This window comes from Brassica rapa, chromosome A04 (genome assembly GCF_000309985.2).
Source record: "Brassica rapa cultivar Chiifu-401-42 chromosome A04, CAAS_Brap_v3.01, whole genome shotgun sequence".
In the NCBI taxonomy this organism is placed as follows: Eukaryota; Viridiplantae; Streptophyta; class Magnoliopsida; order Brassicales; family Brassicaceae; genus Brassica; species Brassica rapa.
In genome coordinates, this window is record NC_024798.2 from 12,847,556 (window position 1) to 12,862,080 (window position 14,525).

The following is a 14,525-nucleotide window of genomic DNA, read 5'->3' on the forward strand; positions in this document are numbered from 1 at the left end:
TCATTTAATAGTACCACCAACTTTCATGCAATAGAACCACCAACCTTCATGTAATAGATAAGTATTTTAAATGTTCAATATTTCATAGTATATTTTAGATACATATTAAGAATTGAGATCATGTTTGGTACAAGATCTTTTCGAGGTTTTGAATGTTTCGGATTTTATCAGATATCCATTTAGATTCGGGTTCGGTTCGGATAATACCCATAACCCGAAATACCACAAAATAAGATCCATTCGGTATTTACGTCGGGTTCGGATCGGTATGGATTCATTTTTATCGGATCAGATTCAGTTCGCATTTTCGGGTTCGGTTTATTTGCCCAGCCCTAACTAGGACCATTTCATTAATCACATAATATGACATAATAATTAATAGGAATATTAATAATAAATTAATTTTAAATATAGATTTGAATTTTATTTTCAGTTATAACAAAATCTGTTGAGAAAAATCTTACAAAATCTTACTAAATTTTTAAATAACTTTTATTAGATATTGTATTAATTAATTTCGTAATTAAATAATATAATGCTTTCATTTAAATAAATTATCATCTACCACTAAAACGGGTTTAAATTTGTTAATCATGTCAGATTTTTTTTATACAAATGAAGTTATTAACATATGTTAAAAATTTATTTCTACAGCTATATATTTTCAAAAATCATATGTTGACGAATATTTTTTATTTGATTATTTTAAATTATGAAAACTCGAAAACATAATAAAAAAAGGTAAAATGTATAAAACAAATCTCTACATTAATAAAGTAATAAGAAACCTAAACAATAAAATTAAAGAGTTATAAAATAAATAACACTAAGATATAAATTGTATATTTAAGTTTATATAATAATATCAAAATTAAATATTTATAAAATGAAAATATACCCGCATGATGTGCGGGATAAACTCTAGTTAACTATTAAGATGCATATAGTTAGAGTAATTATTAACGACAAAATAAAAAGAAATAAAAAGTATGATCACTTCTCTAAAAATAAATAAAATAAAATCTCAATATCATAAGAAAAATAATTAGCAAAAAATCTGTCAAATATATATAGTTAATTTATGAAAGTGAAATAAAAAAATTACTTTTAATCAAAGTAACAAATTATTAAAATCAAAATATCATGATCACATCAAGAAAACAACTTGTGTATTACTAATTATATTATATAGTTTACATACTTTTTTGTCAACATATAGTTTACATACTAGCCTACTAGGTGAGGCCCACACAGGGACTACTTATATATCTGATATATTACGTTATTGATGTAAATTTTTATTTAATGAAAATTATCGAATTAGATAGAAATTTTAAATTAACAACATAAATTATCAAATTTTAGTATCTATATTAACATTTTGTATATTAGATTCTGTTTTTAGTATCGTCTATTTATTTAGAAGTGTAGATACTGGATCAGAATATTTCTAGTGATAACTAAAGCATCATTACCCAACTTGAATTTGAAATCAAACACTTCTTATTGAATAATCTCAGTGGCATTAAAATTATTAGAAATAATCATATTTCATAAAAGATCAACAAAATTACAATAACTAATAAACATAATATATTATCAACTATTTAGATTTTAGAAACTAACAAAAAAATAAAAATAATTTACAAAGTATTATCTATGTATTGTCGCACACAAACAATTTGAGCAAAACATATAACAACCCAAACTTCATTAGAGCAATGTGTTTTATCCGCCGGGGAGCGGATGCGGATCAACTGATTTAAAAATTTTGCCGGACGGATGCGAGTGCGGGTGCATATCGAGTTTATTTATTTTGAAGCGGGTGTAAATTAACATAATTTAAATTGCGGATACTTGACAACCTGTAAATTAAAAATATTTTTAATTATATAAATATAAATATATTTATATTATTTTCAAAAATAAATAACTAAATATAACTAAAATAACTATTAAAATAAATTAACCGTGAATAATAATTATATAAATATTTTTTTCGAAAATAACTAATTTAAATATAATTAAGATAATTAGTTTTAAAAATTAAAATTAACGAGTCCCAAGGTTTATCTTCGAGTCCCGCGGATTACATGTAAGTTCTGGCGGGAGCAGTGTCTGATGAGTATTTTTATTTAATGGGTTGGATTTTTGAATCCAATAAATGACTAGTGTCAGACTCAACAATATTATTAAAAATTCATAATCTTAAATCTCCTTTTCAAAAAAAAAATTAAATCTACCTTTCAAAAAAATATTAAATCTGGCAAAATATTAAATCTAACTTTTAAGATTATGATCTTGTTGACGTGTCATTATTGTGTTTAATTTTGACTAGTGTTAGACTCAATAATATTATTAAAAAATCATAATCTTAAATCTACCTTTCAAAATTTAGTTAGATGAAGGTAAAACTGAGACATGATTTTTTTTTTCTTTTGAATTTACATATATATTTTATAAATTATAAATATTTTGGTTAAAAAAATTTAATATATTTTTTAAGTATATATTTTAAAATTGTAAACATAAAAATAATCAATATAATTTTTGTGAATTTATAAATTGATTTACTATAAAATGTAGTTAAAACATATATGCAGTTACGTTCATAAATTAATATTTAATCAGTTCATAACTTGATAAATTACTAATTTTTGGGTTTTAAATTAAATTTATTTATCCATCTAAATTGTATTTTGTATATATATGTAATCAAATATATCTGAATGTTTCTTATCAATTGATCAAAACTGTAGTAAAAATATCAAGAGGAAATTCTCAGAAATTTCCATGTAGAGAAGGTCCAGAGTCGTATATTGGGTTCATAAGTGCATTGATTCTTTATGCAAACAAGACTGCATACGTGGTGGTGCTTATAACAACGGCAAATGCGGATTTCGATTAAAAAAGCAACCCTCAGAAAAGAAAGTAGAAGCAGTGTGCATATGTTTTGGTTGCATAAAAAAGGTGTAGATCCGATAAATACTACGTACAACAATATTATTTATTATTATTATCCTCCATCATAATAAGAAATTAACTTCAAAAACTTTCACCCAAAAAATTAACTTCAAAATATTTTTTATTGTTGTTTAGAATCAGTTATAAGCTGGAACCAGAGTTTGTCCAACTCATCGCGCAGATGTTTATTTATTTATTTTATGGATCACATTTAAAACTAGTTATATTTATTAGAATGTTTTTTTTTTTTTGGTAAAATATTTATTAGCTACGTTGAGTTGGCCTAGTGGTAAAGGGGTTACGGCTGTAACTACCGCCACTCGGGTTCAATTCACGGTGGGAGGGACTATTTACAATGCTTGGGTTCCCGGCAAAGAGGTGAAACCACCTTTTTTATTTATTAGAATGTTTTCATGTGGTGTTGGTTACTAATGCTGCCGTTGGCTATTCAGAAAACCAAAATAAAATCGTGTGTAATTCATCTGCATTTGATAATATTTTTCGGTTGTCTTATTTTATTTTTTTATATGTATCTTTGATATTACAATTAATATTTTAAATAAGTGGTTTATTCAAATCTGTTTTAATAAGTAGAAAAAGTTTTAATAAGTAAAAAAATTAAATATTTTAAATATACTTTCACAAATTTTGCTACACTGGATTCATTATTTGAAATAATAAAGTAGAAAACACCCTCAAAAGAATTTTAAAAATATTTGTACTTTTATAATTTACTAGTATACCTCCCGTGCTATACGTGAGTCAATTTTATTATCTTTTATTTAAATGATAAGATCATAAAACTGTAATGACCATCAAAATAAATTATTAGTTTAGTAACATAATTTCTTAATTTAGAATAACACATTGATTCATAAACTTAAAAGTTGCTGTATTCAAACGAACTAGAAGCACTAAAACAATTTCTATACTTTTGTTTTGAAAAGATGAATAGACCCATATATGTTAAAAACTTGTTTTTATAAAACACATTTAAGATATATATACTAACACATAAAAATATGGTATATAATATTATACTTATACATTCAGTTTTACTTTTCTAAATAATACTTCTTTAAAATATTCATGTTTAACATAACAAACATATCATTCACCAAAATTTTAAAAGAAAACAATTTATGATAAATTGTGAAAAAGATAGAATATAATTGAAAAGGTTTGATATCAGAAATCCAATAGATAGATAAAATCTCGATACCGTAATAAAAAAATACTATTTAAACAGATATATATTGAGTTAAGTGTCGTCTATTTATAAGTTTCATTTATTTAAACAGATTCTTACTTTTTAAATATCAAAATTTTAAATGTAATGTGTTTACCATTTTTATATATAAAGTAGAGCTATTTCACTTCTGAGAGCGCCGCCTAGGATTCCAGGTCACAAATTCAAGCTCTATGGTATCGACACTTGTCCCTCTCACCAAAATTTACCGTATCATTTAATCGTTCGTCGCTTTCTATTTATTTTCCATTGGGCCTTTACATTGCTTTCTACTTATTCTTCATAATTGGACCTTTACATTACAAGAGAGAGGTCTCCGTGACGCTCAATTTTGTCGGGATATCATCGGAAGGCGTCTTCTCCGAGGCTTTAAAACTACATGTGTGCGGAAGGAGCTATGAGCCTACGGCGGTGATGGTGGTGGTGGAAAATGGCAAAAGCGGTAGCTTTGGAAGAAACGATGGTGTTCAGTAGCAAAGATGGTGAATCTAAGCAGCATAGGTTCGGTTGTCTTCTCCAAAAAAGTCAGACCTGAAACAAGGAGATGAAAGCATCAAAGCTGAATGATTGACACAATAAAAAAATAGAAATGACGAAAGAAGAGACGTACCAAAGAAAAGAAAGGCGGAGATTTCATGAGTTAATGTAGATACTGGAGACCACTAAGCTAAAGTCACATTTAGTATTTTTGTGGCCGCTAAAATATTTAATTCTGTGGCAGTCGGAAGCCCATACTTCTCCTGCTTGTGGCCAGAGCCGGTACTGCATACACACGTAAAAACATCAAAGTAATTATAATACCATTTTCAAATCTTAACATAAAAAATACAATATAGTTATATACATTATATGGCCATCAAATTGTTTATAAAAAATAACATGTTTAATTAATTGGTCAAACTTCTTTAAAATAAATTGTATGTATATTAAACCAAGATTGCAAACTACAAACTTAGTTGGCCCGTTTAAAATAATTTTGAACTAAACCAAAAAGATGGTTTACGTAAAACCTAAATGATCAAAAAAAATTAGATCAAAATGAACAATTAGTTAATTTCTAACTCATATCATTAAATCTATAATTTCAAATAATAAAACCCACAACAAACTATGAGTTCTAACATTTCAAATTTAATACAAAAAAGTAACAAAATGGTTTCAAATTTCTATACTACCTTATTTTATAATCAATTCTTATAAATCTATATATATATATATATATATATATATATATATATATTCAAATAATATGCAAAGAAAATTAAATTAAAATTTGAACAAACTCCCGCGCGATTTGAAATGTTGAAAGACTATGATTTCATCATGAAAAGTAATTACTCTTATAACATACACAAAAGAATTATCACAATCCAATTTTTCCGAACCCAAAATATTACAAACCACAAATAACGCACCGAATATGAGATTAAGTTTTTGTTAAAAGAAACAACATGAAAACTATTTGAAGCCTACACAGCGTATCAATGCCACAACTTTTTAATTTAGAAACAACTATTGTAAACAGACAAAATATATTTTATCACATATAATCCCTTCTTACTTAAAACTTTCTAGAAGACAAAAATCATTAAACGTCGCTTGCAAATGCAAACTTAAATACAAACCACAAAATCATACAAAAAATAATAACATAAATCATAAGTAAAAATATATCCCGTCCCGACCCTAGTTTTCCATAAGAATAGCTTTTCATACTAAGAATAACTGCAGGCTTATGTGGTAATATTTTGTGAAACAAACATCTGATTTGTCCATCTTGTGAAAAATTAAGATTCTTCTTTTCTTATATTTAACTGGAAAAGCAAGAAGTTGACAACAAAAATTAGGGCTACATGTAATTAGATTTAAAGGTCTACTAGAGCTTGACCCGCGCACCCGCGCAGGTGTTAGTTTTTTTTATAAATAAATATTTATTTGTATAAGTGATAATATATATTTTAAAAGTTACCCGTTTAATTTATTTTTAATATGACATTTCTAAACACAATAATTCTATAGTTTATATTGAGTAGTTTTATTTTATCATGTAAACCCTTAGTTATATCATCTATTTATTTAGAATATGACCTGTAAAGTCACACAAATGTATTTTTATTTTTTATGGATCAAAATTTTATGATTATATATAATAAAATTGTTGTATAAACTATTTTTATGGATCACAATTTTATGATTATGTATAATAAAATTTTTGTATACTATTTACTATGTATATGTGGAATTAGTAAAATAATTACCGTATAATGTATGTAATTATGAAATGTATATATGGAATTAATTATTTTCAAACACACATATGTATAATAAAAAAAAAAGAAAAGACAATTAATATTAAAATTTAGGTTTATTAATTATTGTTACCATGATTTTTTAGTTAGAATTTGATTTTGGAAATACATTAATTGAAGAGAAAAGACAAAAATCCTAAAAGATAGGTTAATTAATAACTTCAGTGGCATGCTATTGTAAATATAGTGGAAAACTAAGGGATAATCTAATTTTGTACTCCTCTTTTAATAGATTAGATAAACATTTTAAATTAATCTTAAAATAAAAAAAAATATGACAATTTGGGAGACATACTATATAGGACATCATATCTGGTTTGTCATCTGGTTGTGCACATATCAAGGACATTCGAGTTAAAGTGACAAGAAATTTGAATGATTGTCAATTTATTCAAGCGAAATACAAAAGCAAGTAGGAAAAAAATTAAACCAATAATTGTGCAATCTTGGATATTGATATTGCCATTTGCTTAGATATGTACGGGGGGATTTAGGACTGCATAAGCAAGCAACTCTTGGTCATGGACAAACACAGACATGTCTTCTGCAGGTAAGCTTATCCATGCTTCCACACCTCCCCCATCCTTTGAGTCCATCAGTGCAATATACACCATGTTGTCATATATGGTACGTGAAGGGGATCCCATCCAGAACGGACTACCCCATCCAAAATCAACTTCGTAAAAAGGCTTTCCGCACCAGCTAGACATTGTGTATATGTCTATGTCAGGTTTGAACTCCGACATACAACTTCCCATCACGCTCAGCAAACCCTTACCAACTGTATTGCCTTGGACATTATCTTTTAACATCTTGTTGAGTCCTTCTTTGGCGGTCCTGAACGAGGCCACGGTTTCACTGATCTCCAGTTTGCTCTCTGCGTCTTTCTTGAGAAAGAATGCTGTTTGTAAGTTACCAATCGTGTCATGTGACAAAACATTAGAAGGAAGCCTAATCCGCAAGTCCATGGCTTGATACATGAGCGTTGACCTTGGAGCAACCAAGTTAGACCGTGAGGCATTTGTAGCACATTTCCATATAACTGACGTGATAGCTTCCACACGTGTAGGCATCGGGACGCTTTGGCTGGCGGCCTTGCGTTTGAGCTCAGCGATCTTAGAGGACTCAAAGACGAAACGGTTCATTATACACTTCTTTAAGTCCATTGTTGGGGGGTGTAATAGAGCCATGTGAGGAGGAGCAGGAGGATAAATGGTGGCTTCAGCAAACTGATGAGTGCTCACATTTGACTTCTTGTTTGCCGTCGTGGCTGCCCAGTCTGTTAACAACATATGCAATGAAGACGCATCACATATCCTGTGAGAGATACAGACCGAGACAGCCACTCCTGATCCAGACCCGAAGAAAGTGATATGGGCACTCAACAATGGCCATTTCGTTGGAGAATCTCCCGCCTCGATCTTTGGGTAGAGTTCCTCTAGAGAGTTAACGTTGCGGTTTTTCAAGACCTCGGGGAGAAGGAGATGGGTGCGTGCTTGAGTGAAGACGGCTCCTTTGTCATTGCAGTTGATGGAGACGCCTTCTATCTCTCCAGCGAGTGGATAGAAGCGAGAGAGAGTCTCGGACAGAGAGCATTTCAGTTTATTTGAGATGATCTCCGGCGATGCAGTGACTAGTTCTTCAGATTTGTAGAGGAACATGATTGACACGTAAACTGCAGGGCAAGAGAAATCAACAAGAGAGAGTTGAAGGTGATCATGAGGTGAGGGTGTAGCAGGTTTGACCACTTCTCTCCCCATCACCTCAAGCTTTAAGTCCATTTCCATTGTATTCGTTCTAAGAGTGGTTGAAAGCTTTGCGAAAAGAGATGATGGAAGTAGCAATAGATCTATCTACCTTTTATATACTTTTTTGTCCTTTTTTTTGTCAATAATGATTTTTTAACTGTCTGTTGCAGTCATAGAGCAAAATTTATGTTTCAAAATAAGTGTAGTTTTAGAATTTCAATATAAAATTTATTAAATGTACATAATATATGACTTCTTATATTTTCTAATTTATTTTTCTATTGGTTTTGAAATATGATTAGATATATATGTAATGATGTTTTTATTTATAAAATATTAATAATTAAATATTTTATTAATATGTGTGCATAAATTTAAAACGATAATTAAAATGAAACAGAAAGAGTACTAAGGTTTATATTTTAAAAATAGATATTATAGGCTAAATTTAGAAAATGTTAAAACATCAAAAATTCAAAATACGTGTTTCCATTCAAACATATACTTATCAATTAGAAATAGAGAGTATTTTATTGTACTATTGTACAGTTAACACAATTTGGGAAAGAAACATGCCATCACGTTGACTCTTACAGAATTGATTTCAATTGTGTATAGTTTTCTTATGTGAGTATATATATGATTGTAAATCGCAAGTAAACTGTACAATAAATACAACTTGGGAAAGGAATATGCCACCACGTCGACTCTTAAGTCTTAACAGAATTGATTTCAATTGTGTATAGTTCTTATGCGAGTATATGATTGTAAACCGCAAGTATACTGTTCAATAAATACAAATTGGGAAAGGACATGCCATCACGTTGACTCTAACAGAATTGATTTCAGTTGTGTATAGTTTTCTTATGTGAGTATATGATTGTCGACCGCAAGTATACTGTACAATAAATACAACTTAAGAAAGGAAAAGGCCATCACGTTAACTCTTAACAAAAGTGATTTCAATCGTGTATAGTTTTCTTATGTGAGTATATGATTGTAAACCGGAAGTATACTTGCACGTATACTGTTCCATAAATACAAATTGGGAAAGGACATGCCATCACGTTGACATCTAACATAACTGATTTCAACTGTGTAAAGTTTTTTTTAGACATTATCTGCAAAGTGATTTAATTTGACACATGTTATCTTTCCAAATATTTTCACTAAATAAATGGGACAATAGAAGTAATAGTATGGTTTATGGTTAAATGTGACATGGACAATTACATTTAATGTTTATTTATATTTTAGTAAACATTTTAGATTACGATAGTAAATTATACAACATAATTAAAAAAAAATCTATTCAAATATGATATGAAATAATATAATAACAGAAATATACTACTATTTTTAAAAAATTGAAATATTTTTTATTTTTATAATTATACAATTTTATTACTATTTTTTCAAATTTTCTTATAGTTTTTAAATTATAAATCTTTAATCGTAATACAATTATATAAACACTAAAACTAAGATAATCAATAAAGAAATGAAAACCTGTCAGATTCTCTAAGTTATTTTCAAAATAAATAAAAAAGAAGGTTCTCAAAAAAGAAAAGAAAAATGGAAGCAAAATCAAGAGTCGAACATGCAATGCTGCACCATAAGAAAAGCAAGAGAAGCATTAACCACTGGACCAATGAGAAATATATGTTACTGATTTGGTGCCCCTAGAATATATCCAAAATTTGGTGCCTAAAATCCAAATTTTACGGGCTTTAACCCAAGACCGGCTCTGAAGACAACATAATTCTGCATTAATTTGAAAATTTACTTTGTTAGGCGAGTGTGCTATACGCGCCCCCCAAAAATCTCTCTCGAGACAAACCTAATTATTTACGGCGAACTTCGGCGAATCCGATCTTGCGGATACGTCGCCGGCTACTCTTCCGTTATACACAACGGTGAGTCCATTTTACAGGCTCATCTTCTTCACCTCTCTCTGCCATGGCCTCCTCGATCTTGGATTCTACAAATTTCCACGTTACGAAACCACTGGTGGAGCCTCCTGGTGATATCATTTTGGTCGAAGCTGCTCTTACTCCAGTCGACTCTGAAACTGTTGAAGGTTCTAAAGATGGTGTTGATAATGATGCTCACCTGCCCCTTTCAAAGGATTCAGATTTGAAGAAAGTAATGGATACTGATACATCTTCAATTTCTCCTTCTTCACGGCTTGGGGCATGGGCTCAACCGCTCAACTTCATCAATCCTTCGTCATTGATGAACTCGTCTCTTGAATCAAATGGAGAAGAAGTTGCTCGGGATCACTGGCCGTCTTTGCCGAGTCAGAATTCTGGAAGGATGGGAAGAAAGGTTCCTGCGACTATGTCTAATAAGTTTGTAGCTCATGGACTCCCGAAACCGTTAGACAGAAAGGAGGACGATCTTCGGTTTCCTTGGGCTGCAAAAATGAATCCGGCATCGCGTAATCTGTATAGAGCAACAGAACCAGAATATCTAGAAGACGGCACGCCAAAGGTAACCATTCCTTCATATGTTCTGCTCCAAGGTCTACAAAACCAGAAAGAATACATCTTAGGACAATTCTATAGATGCTCTCCTCCTCCTGGTGGTTTAATTTATGCGGTTTTCAACAAGTTATGGGGTAGAAACTGCAGAATTACCATTAGGAAGTTGGGTGAATCGAATTATTTGTTTCACATTCCGGATGAAGCCTCTAGGACTTGGGTACTTCAGAGGGGTATGTGGCATATTGATGACTGTTTAATGGTTGTTGCTCTGTGGACTCCTGAAGCAACTTTGGCTATCCCTGAGATCAAAACTATTCCTATATGGGTGACTTTAAAGAAGATACCCAACATTCTTTACTCAATTCCAGGAATTAGTCACATAGCTTCTGGATTGGGAGCTCCAATGGCGACTCACAAACCTCGTTTGGATCCCATTCACATGGGAGAAGCAAAAATTCTAGTTGAAGTTGAGTTGAGTAAAGCTTTCCCGGCGAGGATCACTGCAACTGATACAACAGGTTTTATTTCAATGGTGGATGTAGAATATGCTTGGTTACCCACTAGTTGTAGTAGATGCGGACAGTTAGGACACAAAGTGAAGCGTTGTCTGCAATCTGAAAATGGTGAGGTGAAGAATGGCTTTGAAAAAGAGTCTATTGCTCCTATTTCTGATCAGTCTCTTGCAAAACAATCACTAGCTCTAGTACATGTCACTGCTTCTAACATTGAGGATGTCCATACCCCATCAGCTTCAGTTGATAACAATTCTGATCCTATTGAGTCTTCTATTCCTTCCGGCATGGAGGTATCTCTTTCTAACACTCTCCCCGCTGATCCAGTTAATCCGAACGAGGATGAGCTTCATTCACTCGCGACAATCTCGATACTTGAGTATGTCTCCAACAGTTATTTGCATCAACGAGCCTATGGAGTCTCCGATCTTGGAGTCTGCTCAAAAGTTATCATCAGTCACCACTCCTATTGCTAACAAAATTTCTACGGTCCAAAGGGATGGTAGTAGAACAGCTGAGCCTGACTTTGGGTCTAACAAATTTGCTTTATTGTTCAGTGCGGAGGAAGAAGAAGATTCATCAGATGTGGAAGAAGATCCGGATTCGATGGATCTCATGACACCTCCAGGCAAAAGAATCCTTCGAGAAAGGCCAGTTAAACCCTCAACAAAGGCTAAGGAGATGCATTGGCATTCAACAAGTCGCGGACGGGGAAACAGAGGACGTGGGAACCGTGGTGGACATGGTTAGAGTTGTTCTGCTGCGAACTCATTATCAATTAGAGCTTGATCTGATTGTTTCTGGTTCATATCATGTTCCCTTTATTTTGCAAAAGCTTTTCAAAAACTGTACGAATTCGGCCGTAGCTTTAATAATAATATATTTAAAAAAAAAAAAACTCTGCATTAATTTATAGAAATTAAAGATTAAGTGCTGCTGCACACATTTTCATACTACAAGTCTGATATCTCTTGATTTTGATGAGTTTTAGATCCATATTTTAGTTTATTATGTTTATTCTAGGTTGCATTTAAGTCTTTATGTTGCATTTGCATCAATATTTGCATATCATAGGGGTTGGAATGCATATTTGGAAGTTTGGGACGAAATTCAAGGGGTTAATTGCACATTATGAAAGTCTGGGGTCAAATATGACGTTATTCAAAGGTCAGGGACCAAGGTTGCAATAACACCAAAGGTGGCCATTGGTGTGTTTCTTGATCCGTAGAGAGCCGCGACGGTGAGGTTCGACTCCAACGGCGAAGGAGCTTCTCATGGCAGTAGATCCCGAGCACCACGATCCCAATATCCACGATGACAAAGGTGAAGCTCAGTCCCGACTCCGGAGCTTCAAGGCGTCCTATCTATGGGATTGCGACGAGGAGATGGAGACTTGGCCCCATGAATGAATCTTGGTCGCCGTTAGGTTCGTGGCTGAGTGAGACGACGACCATGACGGTGAGACTGCAGAAGAACAAGACGCCGGTAGAGATTGAAGCATAAACGCGTAGATCGAGAGAGGGGCTTGGCCAAGACGAAGAAGACGAAGTCCGAGCTCAAGCGACCTCAGCGGCTTGATGTAGCAGTGTTTCTTGGCCGCTCGCTCTGCATCACCTCCATGTTTGATATCGACATGATACAGCGGTCAAAGATAACCGCTGCGAGCTTGGTAGCGGCTTGCTGGAGCGGGAGAAAGAAGCCGCTCGTGGTCGAGATTTTGAGCTGTTGACCAGTTAATTCCGGTTTGACCCGGTTTAATTCAATTAAACCAACACGAGTTTGGACCTCTTAGGGCACATGCAATGGTGGACCTAGAGAGCTCGATTTCCAATATTAAATTTTAATTATTTTATTAGTTTTTTTTCTTTTTCGTTTAATTAAAAAAAAAATTAAAAACAGACCAATCATGGGCCGCCACGTATCATGGAGCCCACGACACAGTAACGAAAAGAAACTATGATCAATCCTTATGTTAGGATTTTTTGGATTGATCCTTACAAAATTTGTGCCCCACACTAATATTTTAATATATTTTTTTTATAGATTCGAGCTAAGGATTCTTTGTTGCACATGCTCTTATATATAGTTTTAGCCTCTAAAAACCCTAATATATCTCATTTTCTTTCAAGACTTTGTCTAAACTTGTAAAAGCTTGAATTTTTTATAATCTAAAAAAGTACTTCATCTTATATTTGTGTTTCTCTTGCTCATTAACATGATTAGCCTTGATCCTTACATGAGTTTAATGTTTCTCATGGAAATTAGTGAATAGTGACCTTGTGATTCATGGGTTAGATAGATTAGGGTGATTAGGTGGATATTTAGGATGTTTATAGCTTGATTAACATTGTTTTATGGTTGGTAAGTGTTATTAATGCTAGATTAGACTTGATCACTCTCATCTAGACTTAAAGCTATTCTACGTCCAGAAGGTGTTTGTTAAAATACTTGAATGAACTTAGTATTGTTCTTTACATATTTGGCCAACGACAGTTGATATCCGAGATGTTTAAGTGGTTAGTAGACTTGTGATTCATGCATGCTTGATTACTTAGCCAACGACAGTTGATATTTAATTCATGATTAGCATAGGGGTTTTTGCCACAATAGATTAATCTATTTGAATGAGATCTAGACCTATAGACTTGTTGATTGTTTTGTTTGAACATCCTAGATTGAACCTTGATCACCTTATATCAATTATCATTGCCCATGGATCCATCCTTAACATTTGATTGAATTCTTGCACTTATTTCTTGATTGGATTTGAGATCACCTTGTTTATATTTCTAGGATATTAGTTTGTTACAAATCACGCATCTTCTTGTTTGCTTAGATTAAGAAAGCTTGTATAATCTTAGTGTTATAGATCATTAGTTCTTTGTGAATTCGATCTTAAAATGCTACAATGACATACCATTTGATTGTGATATTGTTGACACATTAGATTAATTGGTGTGAGCTTAAACGCTAAATCAAAGTCCCTTTGCCAAAAACAAAAGCTTCTAAATATCTTTATTTGACACACTCGAGTTATTGATCAGTCAATTAGTTTAGTTTCTTAAGATCAACAATAAATATAGTTTCTCAACAAGATAACGAATTCTCAATGATTTCTTAAAGGTACAAATATGAAATATATGTGAATCGTAACTAAACAACGAGTTGCTATTCTGCATATCTCAGTAACCAATTTAATGAATTGCGGATTAATTCCACCATTTTGCGAAATTTTTTTTTTTTTTGTTACGAGCGAA

At 31.9% G+C, this 14,525-nt stretch overlaps 1 protein-coding gene and 1 pseudogene across 1 annotated transcript; one reads left to right on the forward strand and one right to left on the reverse strand.

Annotated features, from left to right (window-relative positions):
• Positions 1-6,621: 6,621 nt before the first annotated feature.
• Positions 6,622-8,418, reverse strand: LOC103864401 (BAHD acyltransferase BIA1-like). The gene has a single exon (XM_009142153.2). It carries the CDS (start codon positions 8,307-8,309, stop codon positions 6,993-6,995), a length of 1,317 nt encoding a protein of 438 aa, XP_009140401.2. The 5' UTR covers positions 8,310-8,418; the 3' UTR covers positions 6,622-6,992.
• A 291-nt stretch (positions 8,419-8,709) lies between these two features.
• On the forward strand, positions 8,710-13,403 carry LOC108871634 (annotated as a pseudogene).
• The last annotated feature ends 1,122 nt before the right edge of the window (positions 13,404-14,525 follow it).